This window comes from Henckelia pumila, chromosome 1, assembly GCF_033568475.1.
Source record: "Henckelia pumila isolate YLH828 chromosome 1, ASM3356847v2, whole genome shotgun sequence".
In the NCBI taxonomy this organism is placed as follows: Eukaryota; Viridiplantae; Streptophyta; class Magnoliopsida; order Lamiales; family Gesneriaceae; genus Henckelia; species Henckelia pumila.
Window position 1 is genome coordinate 85,086,916 of NC_133120.1, and position 20,101 is coordinate 85,107,016.

The 20,101-nt window shown below is 33.1% G+C and overlaps 1 protein-coding gene and 1 long non-coding RNA gene across 2 annotated transcripts; both read left to right on the plus strand.

The window, feature by feature from the left end:
- Positions 1–11,607: 11,607 nt before the first annotated feature.
- Positions 11,608–12,529, plus strand: LOC140863548 (uncharacterized). Its single transcript, XR_012143987.1, has 3 exons — positions 11,608–11,744; positions 11,834–11,876; positions 12,422–12,529. It is a non-coding gene; the product is annotated as an uncharacterized lncRNA (long non-coding RNA).
- Positions 12,530–16,084: 3,555 nt separating this feature from the next.
- LOC140882139 (cation transporter HKT1;3-like) lies at positions 16,085–20,099 on the plus strand. Its single transcript, XM_073287933.1, has 3 exons — positions 16,085–17,306; positions 18,896–19,117; positions 19,651–20,099. Exons 1-3 carry the CDS (start codon positions 16,117–16,119, stop codon positions 19,847–19,849), a joined length of 1,611 nt encoding a protein of 536 aa, XP_073144034.1. The 5' UTR covers positions 16,085–16,116; the 3' UTR covers positions 19,850–20,099.
- The last annotated feature ends 2 nt before the right edge of the window (positions 20,100–20,101 follow it).

Here is a 20,101-nt window from a genome sequence, read left to right on the forward strand (position 1 = left end):
CTACCATTTTAAGCATTTGCAAACACTATCTTGATCTATCGGTTTCGTCTATTGTACTGTCCCAAAAGATGAACGTCATACCACACCCTAAACATGCCAAAAATCCTACACAAATGTGATTACAGGACCACCGATCAGGGAAAGTTCAGTTACCCGTGCCAAGAACACACCAAAAATGCCAAAAATACTACACAAATGTGATCACATGACTAGTCAAGAAGAAGTTCAGTTACCCGTGTCAAGAAATTGGGATCGTGGCGAGGTGGGAAAGCAGTGAGGTTTTGCAATACTGATGCCTCCATTGATGCAATTGTTCAGCAGAACCAGCTCCATTTGTGTTCACTCAATCGACACCCATGTGTTATCTTCAACATCCATTGTTGCTCCCTCGGTTTCTTTAGTATCCATCATATCAGAATAATACAATCATTTCGAAGTTGATGCTCAAGTTGCAGTATTAACATTATTATAAATAAATCAGATGATAAAATTGAGTAAATCGAATAAATTTTTTCTTCATCATAAGTAAAAAACGAATTTGATGGATCAAAACATATAAAACATAACAAAAAATTTCTGTTTACCTCGCTAAAACGATTGTTTAACTCTTGAAGTTGTAAATTTGTCATTTCATAAAACCTTTCAACGCGATAACAATGAAGATTGTTCCTTATTTCAATAATTCATCGTGATCTCCAAATTTGTATTTATTGTTATTTATTCAAAGTTGATCATGGTAGTCAAAATATCAGGTGATTTTTTATTATTGAGGGGGAAGTTATACAATTAAATTTGTTAAAAATATATTATATGTATATATATATATATATATATATAGAATTAATTTTTTAAAAAATAGTACTAACTTTTTAAAAAAAATTAAAGAAAATGATCGTACCCTTTCAAAACTATGTAGATCCAGCACTGAACTTATGTGACCCAACGGTTCCATAAATGGAGAGCAAGCTGGCTGATTTGGATGTAGTCATGAAGATCTTTTCCTCTTAATAATTAGTCGACTAATTATCATTAATACAAGCAATTACTAATACATGGAAACATTAAGCCAATTTAATTTAATTAAGTTAAACAAAAGTATTTACTTATCTTATTATCTTATTATAGTATAGACCTTTTAATTAACTAAATTTTATTTTACTATATTATTATAGTATATACTTTTTAATTAACTATAAATATAAATTTCAACTAATTGGTGAATTTTTTGATGAAATTACGATTATATTCTAATTTAATTTCCAACAAAACCAAAATTATTTGATAAATTAGACATTTTATATGATCCCCTTTATTTTTAGTCATCAGATATTTTATTTACCAAAATGACACTTGTTAACTTTTTGTATTTTAAAATTAGATTAGATTAGATAGTCATCATTGTTTTTAACAAATATAACTATCATTTTTAAACATTTGAATATCTTGACAAAGTGAGTTCTAAAAATAATATTAAAATTAATTAATATAAAAAATTTATGTATATACATGCATCGCGTTCAAGGAACGCTAGTAATTTTTTATTAAATTTTAAATAAAGTTTATTAAAATATCGTTTTTTTTTTGTTTTTGTTTTTGTTTTTGTTTTTGTTTTTTTTTTGTTTTTGTTTTTGTTTTTGTTTTTGTTTTTATTATTTTCTCCCCTTTTCTAAGTCAACTACATGCTATATAAAATTTGAACAATGTTCCCACTTGATTTGAGACAAACAAGGAGACACGTAATTACTTTTTACCTCGAGGCCACATTCCAATAAAATGGTATCAGGTTCGACGAAATAACGACATATAGAATAATTAAGCAAATGCTCATATATATATATATATATATATATACTATTAATTAAGGGAGATAGTGAATATTAATTAAAATTTGGTGAGGTTGTTTTTTAATATATCAATAACGTTATTAGTTATTTTTTTCCGAATTAACTTTGATTTATAACTTCTTTTTTGTTTTTTTACATCTGATCTTATTTTATAATTTAATTACAAAATTTATGAAATAAAAATAAATTAAAAAACGAAATTATAATTATACAAACATACAATGCGTATTTTTGGACTTTAATATATATTATATGTAATATCTATATTCTTTTGCCATATTTAGTGTAATAATGTCATGCAGCTCTGTCCGAAAAGCCTAATATTTGATTCTCCACTATCCATCTTATCGTGCTAAAAAAAAATTAAAAATCCATCTTATCACAAAGATTTTGTTCCATGAATCCAACTAAAGACAATATTAACATTAATAATATACTTGCCTAAAAAAAACATTAATAATATACTAGTATTTCGCTACACGCATTGTGTGATCGTATATATAATTTATTTTTTAAAAAAAGACAATAAATAATAAATTGTAAAATTAAAAAAATAATAAAACAATAAATAATAACTTGTAAAATTAAAAAATAATAAAAATATAACGTTTTCCTAAACAAATATTTACAAAAAATATATATATCTTATAAAGTGAGTGTCATATTTGTAAATAAAATAATATCAAAGGACACAAAGTGAGCTTTTAATGGCTAGAAAAAAAGAAACTGTATAAAATGACTATTTTGCCCAATACCTTTGGTTTTATTAAAAATTAAATTAGGAGATAATGGTAATTTCAAATCAAGCTTTACCAATCAATTGAAAGTTTGTTAATTAGATGGTCTTTACTTTAATAATTTAATAATATATATATATATATATATATATATATATAACCATCAATTTCTTACAATTTATTGAAAAAATTAGAGATTTTTTGTTACAAAACGTATATTAAACTAAATTTTAAAACTTAATTGGTTACAACTCAAATTTTGACAAATCACTCGACCAAAAAAAAAATCCCAAATATTGTGATAGTTTTTGTGTCTTATTTTCACCTATTAAAATAAATTTTATAACGTTCAAATTTCATTAAAATTTCACGATTTATCGTTTAGTGATTTATATATATATCAATTTCGTTTATATCGATGAACGTAATTTAAAATCTATAAGCTAGTCTGTATAATTTTTCTAAAAACATTGAACTATAGATATTACCAGTTTAATTATTTTAACCTAAATAAATTTCTCGTTTAGTATGATATGTTCTTTAACTAACTTTTTGAATCCGCGATTGCTAAAATGGTCGGATTCTTGTAACTACTAATTAAAAAATCTAGTATTTTTTTCAGATAGGCAAAACAAAGTGACAATGATCCTCAGTGCGCTGCAGCTTATTTAATTTGTTCCATAGACGAATTTTAAATCTGACTCGACATAATTATACAAAATATTTGTTTTGGTGTTAAAAGTATTTTTTTCAATTTAAATATATACTGAATTGACTCATATTTCGGATATTATATATATATATATATATATATATATATATATATATATAAAAGACCTACTTTTGATTTATTAATTATTTACTATTCTCAGTTTTGATATTCACCTAATTAATCGCATGAAAACATCAATAAAAATGGGTAGAGTTCAACCTAACATATGGGTCTACCCCAATGAAAGATGTAATGTTTTATGATTTGTCACGTCAACAATATATCATTAATTACGCTTATGTGTAAAAATATGAACCATCAGATGCATGATTTGGGTATTACCCATGTAACGCCCATAATTATTTAATTTTAATCCGAGAATAATTAATTTTGGAATATTTGGAGTTTTGATTTAAATTCTAATATTCTTAAATTGATTAGGATTGAAATTGAATAACATGAGAATGTGAGGACTGAATTGCAATTATAGAGGTCTTGAGGGGCTAAAGTGCAATTATCTTTGAGTTATCAGAATTTTATGTATTATTCAGCATGTACACGTGTGAATAGCACATAATTCATCAGATTTCAGACAAGGAAAAAGGAAGAACCGAGAGCAGAATTTTTCAAGCTTTTCTTCATCTTTCAAATTGTGATATCTTGAGCTACGGTTATCCGATTTCGATTCCGAAAGATGTTCTGGAATCCTTGCAAGACGACCTTCGATTTGATGTAAGTTTCTTCTTTGTTCATCAGGGTTTGGTCATTCGAAAATAGCAGATATCAGATGTTGTATATGAGTTGTGATTGTTGAGCTTCTATCTTTGATAATCTTGAAGTTGGGTTGAAGATTGAGTTGTTTATCATGTTCTTGTGATTCCCAATTATGATTCGATCTATATATATCTGCTGTTCTGTTGATCTTGAAGCTTTAACAGCTGATGTTCATGTTAGACATGTTGTAATTGAGTTCGGAATCGCCGAAGTACTACCGATATGCCGTTAAACTCGTGAATTGAAGTGTTTTGCTACTGTTCTTGCATTTAGAAGTTATTGAGCTATTAGTTAATGGTTCCTTGATTGCTATGCTATCATTTCAGTGGTTGAACAGGGCATATCAACTCAAGAACGTCAACTCCAAAACCGATAAACAATAGAACAAGGTTGGTAGAGTTTGCCTTGAAGTTCTTGTTGAAGTTTGAATGGATATTGAGCAGATTGTGAGATGTGTTTGGTGATTGATTATGTACAGACTTTGACAAGTTAGAAGACATCCCAAACATCACATTTGAAAGGTAAAAGTGAACTATGGTTTGAATGGGACTATAACTCGAGATGGTTTGTATCGAGTTTCCCTAAATCACATACTTATTTGCTTATATGCTTTTATATGTTTCCTATGAATGTTTGAATGAGTCTTGATGATAATGAATGTGTTTTGATTGATATGTATTGCATTCATCTTGCGAGACTTGTTCCTTGATTTTGAAATGAACGGAAACGTTCGAATAGACGATTTGAGGACTTGTATATGTATGGCCTGGGTGGTTGTTTAGCCTAGCGTCTGATCTACATATATAATGACTTCAAAGTCTAGAGAAGTGAGATAAGTAGCCCCACCTCGATCGTGAGAGTCGGTGGATTCGTTATGATATCTACTTCTCGGGATCCCAACCGATGAATGACGAAATGAACCTTGTTTTGAAAACATGCATTGTACTTACTTTTATATCATGATTTTGATATAGGTTGTTATGCATGTTTAGTTGCTTTTACTGGGAAATCTATTTCTCACCGGAGTTATCCGGCTATTGTATTGTTGTATGTGTCATTGCAATAGGAGGGAGTGGAACCGGGCAAAGGCGTGCTTAACAAAAAAGGGATGAGTTGAACATAGCGTGATGATCCGAGTTAGAAGTTGTATGAGCTGTCAAGATGTATATTTGAGCCTTGAACATAATCATGTTATAGTTATAGTATCAAGACTTGTTGATGATGATATTATGATCTTTTTATGGTATTTAGAACATGTGAGATGTTGTAAGTCCTTTGAAAACAATATGATGTATCTTGAACTTGAATTGTATATAGCTTCTTGTGTATCTTGATGCATCTTGGTTATGTTTTAAGGCCTTGGAGTGATCTAATTGTATTCATTGTATAGCATGATAGATGTTGCTATTGATTATACCATGTCTATACCTTGGTAGGAGATGATCTTGAATCAAAGGGATGCATGAACTCAATTTTTGAACAGCAGCAGAGTGCAGCCAAGTTTCTGGCCGATTGGCCTGCGCACGGGCGAGCTACTGCTCGCGCGCGCGCGGGCCAAGCCAGGGGGCCTCGGTCCCATTGGCTTGCGCGCGCGCGAGGGGTGATGCCCGCGCGTGCGCAGGGCAATTTATTTAAAAAAAAAAAAATTTATTCTTTTGTTTAGACATTGATTGTTGTCTATTATTGTTTATTAATGTTTATTGAGAGATTAGAACTCGGGTCGTCACAACAGGTGGTATCAGAGCAAGAATATTCTGGACTTAGATAGACAGTGAGTGGGGTAGATCGAGTCTTCTGCCTTACTTATTTATGTTTTTTTTATCATGCTATGATTTAATTACGTGATTGAATTACATGTTTTAAATGCTAGCATCAAGTATTTTATTACAAGATGTTGTATTTATTTTATTTGAAAGTATGATTACGATGATTAAAGATGCATGCTTATTGGAATATCTGAACTGATAGAGGCATGTATCCTGATGAATTATGACATGCTACCTGATTATCTGAATTGATTGGAAGCATGTTTTATTTGAAGATTGTGATTATTTATTTAAGATTGAATCAGAACCGAGTCTTGATCAGAGGTAAGATGATCAGAGGAGGACTGAGATAATTTGATGATTTGGTATCCTAACCATTTTGATAATCAGATATGTCTCGAAGACCAGGCCGACCTCCTCTGAGACCCCATGTTCCTATTTCTCTACCAGAACAGACAGTTCATACTCCACCGACAGTTGTCACACCGATAGTGCCTGCAACTGCAGTTCCGAGTAATGAACAGGGCAGTACATCACGAGATATGACATATATGACTGCAACTCCCATAGAAACATTGTTGAAACGTTTTCAATCCTGCAAGCCGCCAACTCTGAAAGGTACTGAGAATGCAATTGAATGTGAAGGATGGCTTGATGACATAGAAATGTTATTTGATTCACTTGACTACGGTGATGAACGAAGAGTCAGACTTGTTGGTCATCAGTTGCATAAGGTTGCTAAAAGCTGGTGGTTCACAACAAAGAAATCTCTGGAGCGTAGAGGAACTGTTTTGACCTGGAATGTCTTCAAGACAGAGTTTTATCAACGTTTCTTTCCGGTATCTTATCGTAAAGACAAGGGTGCCGAATTTGCTAACTTGAGGCAGGGAAACTTGAATATTGAAGACTATATTGCAAAATTCACTACATTGCTACGTTTTGCTCCACATGTTGCAGATAGTGACGAAGCTATGGCTGATCAGTTCATTAATGGACTGAATCCTGATGTTTTTACACTGGTGAATACAAGGCGACCGAATAATTTTGCTGATGCCTTGAACAGTGCCAAAGGAGCAGAAGCTAGCTTGATACAGCAGCGAGGAGCTTCGTATATTGCACAGCCTCCGAGACAGTCACAACCTTCAGCTTCAACACAGCAACAGCCGTCTCGATTTGACAGTGGTGGCATTAGAAGTGGCAAGAAGGGATATTTTCAAACTAGAGAAAAACAATTTAAGAAATCTGGAAGCAGTTCTTCAAGTTCCAGTGGTACGAAACAGAAGTCTGGGGTATTCTATAACACTTGTGGTGGAGGACATCCAACTGATCAGTGTCGAGGTGTATCTGGGAGATGCCATATATGCCATCAGACTGGCCATTTTGCGAGAGTATGTCCTCAGAGAGGTGCTGGACAGGCACGAGGTGCAGAGTCATCATGATCAGTGGCTCAACCCGCGAGGCAAGCCTCCTCTGTCCATTCCTTTCAACCATCACCACCTCAGCAACAGTCGAGGCCAGGAGGAAGTCAGGCAGGCGGTCAGCCACAGAGACAGCAGGCGCATGTCTATGCACTGACGGAGGAACAGGCACAGGGAGCACCAGATGACGTGATTGCAGGTAACTGTTCTCTTTATGGTTATCCCGCATATGTCTTGATTGATACCGGTTCATCCCATACGTTTATATCTGCCAAATTTGTTGCATTACATGCTTTGTCTGTTGAAACATTACCTGCTGTAGTATCTGTTTCTTCTCCTTTGGGGAGGGGTCTTATCTCGATTCAGATAGTTAAGAATTGTTTACTACAGTATGAGGGTAATGAAATTGAGATAGATTGCTTCGTACTTGGTATGTCTGATTTCGACTGTATTATGGGGATTGATATGCTGAATAAGTACAGAGCTACCGTAGACTGTTTCCAGAAGATAGTAAGATTCAGACCTGAAATGGCTGGAGAATGGAAGTTCTATGGTAAGGGTTCATGTGCCAAAATTCCTCTTATTTCTGTATTATCTATGACCCGATTTTTGCAGAAAGGAGCAGAGGGATTTCTTGTTTATGCAGTTGATGTGTTGAAAACTAGCCCGAACCTGGCTGATTTGCCAGTGGTTAGTGAGTTTGTGGATGTTTTCCCTGATGAGATTCCAGGATTACCTCCGTATCGAGAGATTGATTTCAACATAGAACTGATGCCAGGAACTGCACCGATTTCGAAAGCACCTTATCGAATGGCACCAGTTGAACTGAAAGAATTGAAGGAACAGTTAGAAGATTTACTGGCCAAGGGATACATTCGACCCAGTGTTTCTCCTTGGGGAGCTCCAGTACTGTTTGTTAGAAAGAAGGACGGTTCAATGCGATTGTGTATCGATTACCGGCAACTGAACAAGGCTACGGTAAAGAACAAATACCCTTTGCCTCGTATTGATGATTTATTTGATCAGTTGCAGGGTTCTTCTGTGTATTCCAAGATCGATCTGAGATCTGGATACCATCAGCTGAGAGTTAGGGATTCTGATATTCCTAAGACTGCGTTCAGAACCAGGTATGGCCATTATGAGTTCATAGTTATGCCGTTTGGTTTGACGAATGCTCCAGCTGTATTTATGGCTTTGATGAACCGTGTATTTCAGAAGTATCTAGATGATTTTGTGATTATCTTTATTGATGATATTCTGATATATTCAAAGAATTTGATTGATCATTCTGAACATCTGAGAACAGTATTGAAGACTTTAAGAGCTGAGAAATTGTATGCTAAACTGTCGAAATGCGAGTTTTGGCTGAAACAGGTTGTCTTTCTTGGACATATTATATCTGGAAATGGTATTTCTGTGGATCCAAGTAAAGTAGAAGCAGTGATCAGTTGGTTGAGACCGACATCTGTTCCTGAGATTCGTAGTTTTATGGGATTGGCTGGGTATTATCGTCGATTCATTAAAGATTTTTCCAGTATTGCGAAGCCGATTACTCAGTTAACTCAGAAGAATACTCCATTTGTCTGGTCTGATGCTTGTGAATCCAATTTTCTGGAGTTGAAGAAACGATTTACCAGTGCACCAGTCTTGACGATTCCTTCAGGTACTGGTGGTTTCACTGTTTATTGTGATGCATCTCACCAAGGTTTAGGTTGTGTTCTAATGCAACGAGGTCATGTAATTGCTTATGCCTCGAGACAATTGAAGCCTCATGAGACCAGATATCCGATTCATGATCTTGAATTGGCCGCCATTGTATTTGCTTTGAAAATTTGGCGACATTATCTGTACGGGGAACAATTTGAAATCTATTCTGATCACAAGAGTCTGAAATATCTGTTTTCTCAGTCAGAACTGAATATGAGACAACGAAGATGGCTGGATTTGCTGAAAGACTTTGATTGCGAAATTAAATATTATCCAGGAAAATCGAATGCAGCAGCAGATGCATTGATTCGAAAGGTATGTTCTTTATCCTTATCGACGATTGGTGTATCGAATTTGATCGAAAACTGTTGTTTATCTGGATTAGTATTTGATACAAACTATCAGCCATTACGACTCTATCTAATTCGAGTTGAACCAGCTTTATTGGTAAGAATTCGAGATGCTCAGAAATTTGATCAGAATGTGCAGAACTCGATTGAGAAAGTTAGATCAGGGCATGTATCTGAATACCGGGTTAGAGATGATCTTCTTTACATTCACAATCGCCTAGTAGTGCCTGATATTTCTGATGTACGTCAACAACTACTGAAAGAGGCGCATTGTAGTCGTTACAGTATTCATCCTGGTGGTAGGAAGATGTATAATGATCTGAAAGCTCAGTATTGGTGGAAGCAAATGAAGACTGATATCACTGATTTTGTAGCTCGATGTTTGAATTGCCAACAGGTGAAAGCTGAGAGGAAAAGACCGCCTGGTTTGTTACAGAGTTTGTCTGTACCGGAATGGAAATGGGATCATATTTCCATGAACTTTGTGACTAGATTACCTCGATCTGCTAAAGGCTGTGATGCTATCTGGGTAATTATTGACAGATTGACGAAATCAGCGTGTTTTATTCCGTATCGCATGACGTATAGACACGACCAGATGGCAGAGATTTATGTCCGTGAAGTTTTCAGATTGCACGGAGTGCCGAAATCTATTGTATCAGATCATGATCCTCGATTCACATCACATTTTTGGCACAACTTACAGAGTGCTATGGGTACTCAGTTACACTTGAGCACAGCTTATCATCCACAGACTGACGGACAGTCAGAGCGTACTATTCAGACATTGGAGGACATGTTCAGAGCTGTAGTGCTTGATTTTGGCACTAGTTGGCAAGAATCATTACCTCTTTGTGAATTCTCGTACAACAACAGCTATCAATCGAGTATAGGAATGACTCCTTTTGAAGCTTTATACGGAAGGAAATGTCGATCTCCTTTGTACTGGGATGATATTTCTGAAGTACCTGATATTGGTCCTGATATGATACGTGATATGAATGACCAGGTGAAGCTTATTCAGAAACGAATGAAGACAGCTCAAGATAGACAGACAAAATATGCCAACATTCGACGTCGACCTTTGTCTTTTGAACAGGGGGATCGTGTATTTTTGAAGATTTCTCCGTTCAGAGGCACTGTCAGATTTGTCAAGCGAGGGAAGTTGTCTCCACGATATATTGGTCCGTATGAAATTCTGGAGAAAATAGGCAATCTTGCCTATCGATTGGCTTTACCTCCATCTTTATCTGGAATACATGATGTTTTTCATGTATCGATGCTTCGAAAATATCTTGCTGATGAATCTCATGTGCTTCAATCTGATGAGGCTGAACTCGACGAGACTTTAAGTTATTTCGAAAAGCCTATTCAGATCCTTGATCGAAAAGAGAAGCAACTACGAACCAAGACTATTCCACTTGTGAAAGTTCAGTGGAGTCGTCATGGTGTTGAAGAAGCTACTTGGGAAACAGAATCAGATATGCGACAACGATATCCAGAGATGTTTCAATGATGTGAGTTTCCTTTTGTTTTCTGTTATCTGATATATGTTATATGATCTGTTGATATTACTGTCGGATTTCGAGGACGAAATCGTGTCTTAGTAGGGGAGAATTGTAACGCCCAAAATTATTTAATTTTAATCCTAGAATAATTAATTTGGGAATATTTGGAGTTTTGATTTAAATTCTAATATTCTTAAATTGATTAGGATTGAAATTGAATAACATGAGAATGTGAGGACTGAATTGCAATTATTGAGGTCTTGAGGGGCTAAAGTGCAATTATCTTTGAGTTATCAGAATTTTATGTATTATTCAGCATGTACACGTGTGAATAGCACATAATTCATCAGATTTCAGACAAGGAAAAAGGAAGAACCGAGAGCAGAATTTTTCAAGCTTTTCTTCATCTTTCAAATTGTGATATCTTGAGCTACGGTTATCCGATTTCGATTCCGAAAGATGTTCTGGAATCCTTGCAAGACGACCTTCGATTTGATGTAAGTTTCTTCTTTGTTCATCAGGGTTTGGTCATTCGAAAATAGCAGATATCAGATGTTGTATATGAGTTGTGATTGTTGAGCTTCTATCTTTGATAATCTTGAAGTTGGGTTGAAGATTGAGTTGTTTATCATGTTCTTGTGATTCCCAATTATGATTCGATCTATATATATCTGCTGTTCTGTTGATCTTGAAGCTTTAACAGCTGATGTTCATGTTAGACATGTTGTAATTGAGTTCGGAATCGCCGAAGTACTACCGATATGGCGTTAAACTCGTGAATTGAAGTGTTTTGCTACTGTTCTTGCATTTAGAAGTTGTTGAGCTATTAGTTAATGGTTCCTTGATTGTTATGCTATCATTTCAGTGGTTGAACAGGGCATATCAACTCAAGAACGTCAACTCCGAAACCGATAAACAATAGAACAAGGTTGGTAGAGTTTGCCTTGAAGTTCTTGTTGAAGTTTGAATGGATATTGAGCAGATTGTGAGATGTGTTTGGTGATTGATTTTGTACAGACTTTGACAAGTTAGAAGACATCCCAAACATCACATTTGAAAGGTAAAAGTGAACTATGGTTTGAATGGGACTATAACTCGAGATGGTTTGTATCGAGTTTTCCTAAATCACATACTTATTTGCTTATATGCTTTTATATGTTTCCTATGAATGTTTGAATGAGTCTTGATGATAATGAATGTGTTTTTATTGATATGTATTGCATTCATCTTGCGAGACTTGCTTCTTGATTTTGAAATGAACGGAAACGTTCGAATAGACGATTTGAGGAATTGTATATGTATGGCTTGGGTGGTTGTTTAGCCTAGCGTCTGATCTACATATATAATGGCTTCAAAGTCTAGAGAAGTGAGATAAGTAGCCCCACCTCGATCGGGAGAGTCGGTGGATTCGTTATGATATCTACTTCTCGGGATCCCAACCGATGAATGACGAAATGAACCTTGTTTTGAAAACATGCATTGTACTTACTTTTATATCATGATTTTGATATAGGTTGTTATGCATGTTTAGTTGCTTTTACTGAGAAATCTATTTCTCACCGGAGTTATCCGGCTATTGTTTTGTTGTATGTGTCATTGCAATAGGAGGGAGTGGAACCGGGCAAAGGCGTGCTTAACAAACAAGGGATGAGTTGAACATAGCGTGATGATCCGAGTTAGAAGTTGTATGAGCTGTCAAGATGTATATTTGAGCCTTGAACATAATCATGTTATAGTTATAGTATCAAGACTTGTTGATGATGATATTATGATCTTGTTATGGTATTTAGAACATGTGAGATGTTGTAAGTCCTTTGAAAACAATATGATGTATCTTGAACTTGAATTGTATATAGCTTCTTGTGTATCTTGATGCATCTTGGTTATGTTTTAAGGTCTTGGAGTGATCTAATTGTATTCCTTGTATAACATGATAGATGTTGCTATTGATTATACCATGTCTATACCTTGGTAGGAGATGATCTTGAATCAAAGGGATGCAGGAACTCAATTTTTGAACAGCAGCAGAGTACAGCCAAGTTTCTGGCCGATTGGCCTGCGCACGGGCGAGCTACTGCCCGCGCGATGCATGAACTCAATTTTTGAACAGCAGCAGAGTACAGCCAAGTTTCTGGCCGATTGGCCTGCGCACGGGCGAGCTACTGCTCGCGCGCGCGCGGGCCAAACCAGGGGGCCTCAGTCCCATTGGCTTGCGCGCGCGCGAGGGGTGATGCCCGCGCGTGCGCAGGACAATTTATTTTTAAAAAAAAAAAAAAAATTTATTCTTTTGTTTAGACATTGATTGTTGTCTATTATTGTTGATTAATGTTTATTGAGAGATTAGAACTCGGGTCGTCACAACCCATATGCTAGGATCTCATTACAAACATAAAAAATGCAATGGGTGTATCTATGTTTTAAAATCGGCGTGGAGTAAAAATCGCGAATTTATAGCGGCATTTTTGAGCAACCTTTAGTTTGGTTGCTAATATAAACAGTGATCAGGGATAATTTTGAAGGTAAGCCTCTTGTGAAAAGATTCATATGTATAACAAGTTGACTTAATCCATGTATGTAGAATGAAAATTAAAATAATAATTTTAATATAAAATTATTTTTATATGGGTGGGGTCTAACAAAATCAATTTGTGAAACAATCTCGTAAAAATTTTGCATATTTTTTAACCCGTCATTGACTTTTTTTATTTTCAGCAATCGAATTGGAACATAATATTTATTTATAACTAGCACCGAATTGCAGCGTTGCGTGCTTATATAATGCGTTTTTTGCATATATGCGTTACGTGCTTGTACGGTTTGTTTTTACATACACGTTTGTGTTAATTTATGCATAGTCCTTTTTTTTATTAAATAATTGTAGAAAATAAAAAAATATTAAATAATTGTAAAAAATAAAAAAACAAAGAGACCACATCAACGTACCAACTTGGTGTGGCTTAAGGGTGCAAACGAGTCAAGCTACTCGTGAGCAACTCGTGAGCAGCTCGGTCAAAACTCGACTCGAGTTCGGTTGACCAAGCTCGAGCTTTAGTATTAAATATATGTTTTCGAGCTACTCGATAATATATATTTAATATAAATATATATAATATAATGAATATAATATTATATATTATTTATTTATTCATATTTATTTATTTATACTTATATATATATATATATATATATATATATATATATATATTTTCGAACTCGAGCTCGAGTAACTAGAAATATGCACGAGTTGAGTTCGAGTATGAAATTAGTTACTCGATCGAGTTCGAGTTCGAGTAGATAAATACAAGTTGAGCTCGAGCTCGAGTAGTATGATACTTGACTCGGCTCGACTGATTTGCACCCCTAGTACCGTGACCTCACATTTAATATAATAGAAGAGATAATTTTAGAAAATAAAAAACATTAAACCATTGTAAATATTTTTTTAAAAAAAACATAGAGGCTAAACCAACGTACCATCTTGATGTGGTCTCACACTTAATATAATAGAAGAGATAATTGTAGAAAATAAAAAATATTAAATCATTGTAAAAAAAAAATTTAAAAAAACAAAAAGATTACACCAACGTACCAATTTGGTGTGAACTCAAACTTAACATGATAGAAGAGATATATAAAACAGGCATATATAGTCACAGATTAAATTAAAATGTGGTGAATATTAAGAGAAAGCCCATAAATACGATTTACGATCGGACGAGGATAAAATTTAATTTAATCTAATTAATTTAATGTTTTAAAAAAAAATTCAATTATTCATATATCAAATCGACGTATGATCAGAATTAAGTTAACTTTGTATGTTAATTAAATAATGTTAAAGACATGTCGATTCAATATCGTGTATATTGATATTTACATCAATTATAATAATTATAATTTTTTTTATATTACATGATTTCGTATTCAATATATCACAAATTTTGTATTGAATTTTTTGTGATTGAGATATAAGAACTGATCATATATACGTATAACATCACAATTGTTCGTACATCAGATTTATAATCGTAATGATGCGAAGATATTACGATTTACAAGTCTCTTATCACTTTCTGTAAATATAATTAACTTATCATATTATATTAATAAAACCACGAAAAAATATATAATTAAAAAAACAATCTGTATTATGATGGAGGATCGTCGAGAATTTGTTTTGTTTATAATTAGGTCTAATTATAAATCGGATATATGTCGGCTCAAACTTAATATATTGATTTTAGATGGTTGAATATTGATGACGATGTTTGTTTTCACAGGTTGATAGACACATAATATGTGGAAGGAAATAGTGCATGGAAATTCAGCTAAAAAATCTTAGCCACAAGTTAAACATTTTTATATTTGTCATATTAATATTAATTAATATCCCTTTCATTTTTATTTTAGGGTTACATTGGGTGGACCAAAGTTCAATGACTTAAAACCACAAGATTTTAGAATATAATCTTCATTTAGACACAAACCCAATTATACTCATCACTGAACGGAGACATAATTTTAATGAGAATAGGTGGATGAATATCAATTAATTAATGCTTTAAATATATAAACCGTGTTTAAAAAAACTGATATGAAAACGTATATTTTTAGGTTTGATTCAAACATTGATCTCGAAAATATCGATGGCTGGCGATAATTTATTTATTTATTTATTCATAGGCTATATTTTAGCTTTTTGAAAATTACAAATATTAGTATTAATTAAAAATAATAATTGTTGATTAATTAAACTTATTTAGTAGTTTGATTATATATTGTGTTATTCTTCCCCATGGATTTCTTCAATTATTTCTAAAATTTATGAATGAACATAAATTTCAATTCAAATCGAAATTCAAACAAATCATATACAGGTCCATTCTCTTTGTAATTGGAATGTGAAGTTTTACTTTTTAAAAGTAGATGACCGATTTCGAAACGAATTAAGATAAAGTCAACTTAATTAATAACCTTGACCTTCCACGAAATGCATTTAAAAAGCCATGTCTACATATATCCCATTATGGCACAAGAAAATTGCTAGGGTAAAATGAAAGTTACATATGTAAAGTTACGTACAAAATAAGTTTTGTGGAATAGAGTATTTGTAATTTTATCAAAATATATTAATGTTTGTAACATTAATCATATATCGCACATATATATAACATAATTCTTCATCACAATTTGCTTCCCCATGTCGCCTATATAATTAAGTTGAACACAAAGTTGCCATATTTGTTCAAGAAATAATTTCCCACGCACGTACAATTCATCGCTACTTTGGAGAGATAGAAATGAAGAAATTTGACGAGTTTCTTAGAGAAACAGAGCGATGCATCAAAAAATGTTTGTGGGCAAATCTAGTGTTGCTGCATAACTCCATTCTCGATTTAATCTTCTCTCTTATCCACATTCTCATGTTTAAAACCAACCCATTCTGGATCGAACTTTTCTACTTCCTCTCATCCTCTTCATTCGGTTTCTTGGCTTTAAAGTTGTCAAAACCTCGAAGCATCACCGCATCCAAACCCCAAAATCTCGATCTTTTCTTCACTTCTGTGTCCGCTGCTACAGTTTCAAGCATGTCAACGCTAGAAATGGAGGTTTTCTCAAATACCCAACTCATCTTTTTGACCATTTTAATGCTCTCTGGCGGTGAAGTTTTCGTTTCATCTCTCGAGCTTCATATGAAGAAAGCCAAGATTAACCGGAAAGGAATAATCCGCCATTACAACAGTACTACTACAGAATCTGATAATTCTAGCACTTCGAACCCGAACATGGATCAGTCTATAGTTGATAATCTTGAGCTAGGTTTTCCTAAATATAGACTAGAAAATTTTCAGGCAGAATCCATGGAGGTGAAATCCTTAAAAACTCTGTCTTACGTGATTTCTTTTTACATCATAGTAATCCATGCAGTGGGCATAGCTTCAATTGCGGTGTACTTCAACCTAATCCCATCTGCCAAGCAAGTGCTTGAACAAAAAGGCCTAAAGATCTCGACTTTCTCCTTTTTCACCATTGTTTCCACATTCTCAAACTGCGGATTCCTCCCCGACAACGAAAGCATGGTTATTTTCAAGAAGAACACTGGCCTGTCACTGCTCTTGATCCCTCACATGCTACTAGGGAACACACTATACGCCGCATGTCTCCGTTTCTCGGTTTTTTTATTGCGAAAAGCTACGAAAAAGGAAGAGTTCGAGTTTTTGTTGAGGAACTATGGAGAGCTGGGGTATGCACATTTTATGTCTGGGGTGGATTCTGTGTACTTGGCAATCAGTGTTTTAGGGTTGATAGCGATGCAGATGATTGTGTTTTGCAGTTTACAGTGGGATTCTGAGGTGGTTGGGGGCCTAAGTTTCTATGAGAAAATGGTGGGTTCTTTGTTTCAAGCGGTGAATTCAAGACATACTGGGCAATCTATGTTTGATCTCTCTGCAGTTTCTCCTGCCTTGTTGATGCTGTTTCTGGTAATGATGTAAGTTTACCTCGTAGAATTTTGGGTTTTACTTCGCCACTGTCACTCTTATTTCGACAATTATTAATTACAAAATAATATGAACAATCAAATTCGGTAATAAAACGGGCGACCTAAAATCTCACTTTTTACTTCATAATATTTTACATTTTTCTTAACAATTATAGTAAGTAATTAATCGCTATTTTTAATTTATTTCGTTTTTGGATCCGTGTTGTGTACTGCAGAGGCCAAATTCTTTTTATTGAGATGTGAAATATTTAATTCAAGTAAATCAAATTAAAGTTGGATTCTTATGTTCAAAATTCCATGCAGCTAGCTTATAGATGCTATGCTAGCATCTTAAGTGGAAGTTATTACATTTGTTACTTTTAGAAAATGCTTATTCTTCCACTTATCGGATTTTACGTTTAAAAATAATTTCATAGAAATAAGCATTTGGGTCGCATCTCGATTTAAAGTTTGTTGGAACAAGTACTTTAAAAATATTGTTAGTATTTCATAATTTAAAAAAAACTTTTTTTTTTTGACGGGATAATTTGAAAAAACTTATAAATGTGCATTTGGACAAGATTTTTGTAAAATATTTTTAAAAAATGCTTTTCAATTATAATTTTTAGAAAATAATTGAGATGCGTTTTATAAATATTTTTTGAATTGAAAACAATGATGGAGAACAAAAAAAATACTACTTTTAGATGTCAAATATTTTTATAAAATATTTTTCCAAACACATATTTACTTTTAAAAGAAATTTTTAAATATTTTACAAAAAAATTTAAAAAAACGCATATAAAAAAATATTTTATAAGTCCGTCCATACGAAGTCTTATATTATTTGATATTTTTTTTATTAACTTGGTTACATCAAGGGACATTTAACCAAGGAAATTAGTAGGAGTCATAGACATTCTCTCAAGTAAAATTACTTTTATATTTTACGAAACTTGATACATATAAGTTTTATTGGGAAAATTATTAAAATCATTAATATATGCATGTTAGCTTATTTTATGTGGCCATTTAATTAGTTAAAGTTTAGACACCACCGTGATGATGTGTTGTCTAACAAGTGATATCACATCAACAATGTTCAATGTCACACTCACACAACACTCCGATGAAATATATTAATAGCTAGGAGAAAAAAAAAAAAGGGCAGCAAACTTATCGCTCTGACTATTTAAATGACCGAAAATTTAAAATAGAGCAACTTATTAAATGACGAATTTGACTGTTTTCTCGTTTTTCATTTCCTCCATTTTCCCCAAATAAATACACAAAGCATTGACTTTTTAAACCTCTCGAATCCTTTTTCAATAATATATCGATATCATATATATTCCCAAAAAAAAAAAAAAAAGGGTTCAGTTTGATAGCTCAAACCAGAAATTGATATGTCAAAAGTCGGATTAGTTAATTGAAAATTCGGGAATATCTTTGACCAAGAGCGATATCGATCACAAGATAGAGACAGATACTTTATAAATAAGGATAAGGATATAAAAAAAATCGTTTAAAAATTTAATTTATAATATGATTTTTTTTATTATGCTCAATAAAACTATGATATATATAATTTTATGCAGGTACCTCCCACCATATGCAAGATTTGTACCAGTAGATAAAGCTCCTAAAAATGGAGGAAATACAAAAAGAAAAAGATTTAATCTTTTTTTGGAGCAAATAATGTTGTCTCCAGTCATTTATTTGGCCATATTTGCTTTCTTTATCTGCATCACAGAAAGAGAGAGGATGGGAAGGGATCCTCTCAACTTTAATGCATTCAACATCATCTTTGAAGTCACAAGGTAATTACGATTATATATGAACTGAAGAATAGATAAGAATTAATATTAATAACAAAACATCCTTAATTAGAAAAAAACCTTAATTACAGTTTCACGTTATATCAAATTAAATTCTGTTAAAATTCTTTAGTTCCAGTGTTGACTTTGAATGGATTTTTATCGCCAAACGTGTAAATCTAATTTAGTAGGGACCAACATAAAGTCAGTTTATATAAAATAAACTAATACCGTAAATATCTTTCTCGAAAATTTTTTAAAATAATAAAATCGCAAGTTTGGGCATATATATAATATATAATTTTAGTTCTTTGACCGATACAGTGTGGTGTAGTTTGACGGAAAAATAACTCAAATTGACAAAAACTTAATTATACGTTATTAAAATTGAAATTTAATAACATTGATTTTCAAAATCGTAAAAAAAAAAACCAACATATAAGTGGAGTCAATTGAATTGTTTTTTTTTAAAATATGTTTTTTTACAACATTAAATTACTCGAAGATTTATTTGTTTGTTTATTTTTTTTTTACAGTGCCTATGGAAATGTGGGATATTCGGTTGGGTATAATTGTGAGAGGCAAATAAACCCCGATAGCAATTGTAAAAATGCATCTTACGGATTCGTAGGGAGATGGAGTAATGGAGGAAAACTGATCCTAATTGTCGTCATGTTCTTCGGAAGACTGAAGAAATTCAATAGAAAAGGTGGCGGAGCTTGGAAAATTTCATGACCCCACTGAAAAATAGATAAATCTTTGCGAGAAGTTTCATTAGTTTGGAGAAGCAACGGGTAACTCACTAAAATTATTGAATATAGCTAGTGTAAAATAATAGTACTACTGATGTCGTCAATACGATGTTCATTAAAAAAATGATAGACTTCACGTATATCGATAAAAATACGTAGGACAATGCTGTTAGAAAGAATCTCATGTGGCAAATTGTTATGGTTGCATAAAAAGCAGGAACGAATTACATATTTT

Bases quoted from the DNA above. Each gene is read 5' to 3' on its own strand.
- LOC140882139 (XM_073287933.1), top strand. From the start codon at position 16,117: ATGAAGAAATTTGACGAGTTTCTTAGAGAAACAGAGCGATGCATCAAA. The intron at 17,307-18,895 runs GTAAGTTTACCT...AATTTTATGCAG, and splicing joins ATGCTGTTTCTGGTAATGAT to GTACCTCCCACCATATGCAA. The intron at 19,118-19,650 runs GTAATTACGATT...TTTTTTTTACAG, and splicing joins ATCATCTTTGAAGTCACAAG to TGCCTATGGAAATGTGGGAT.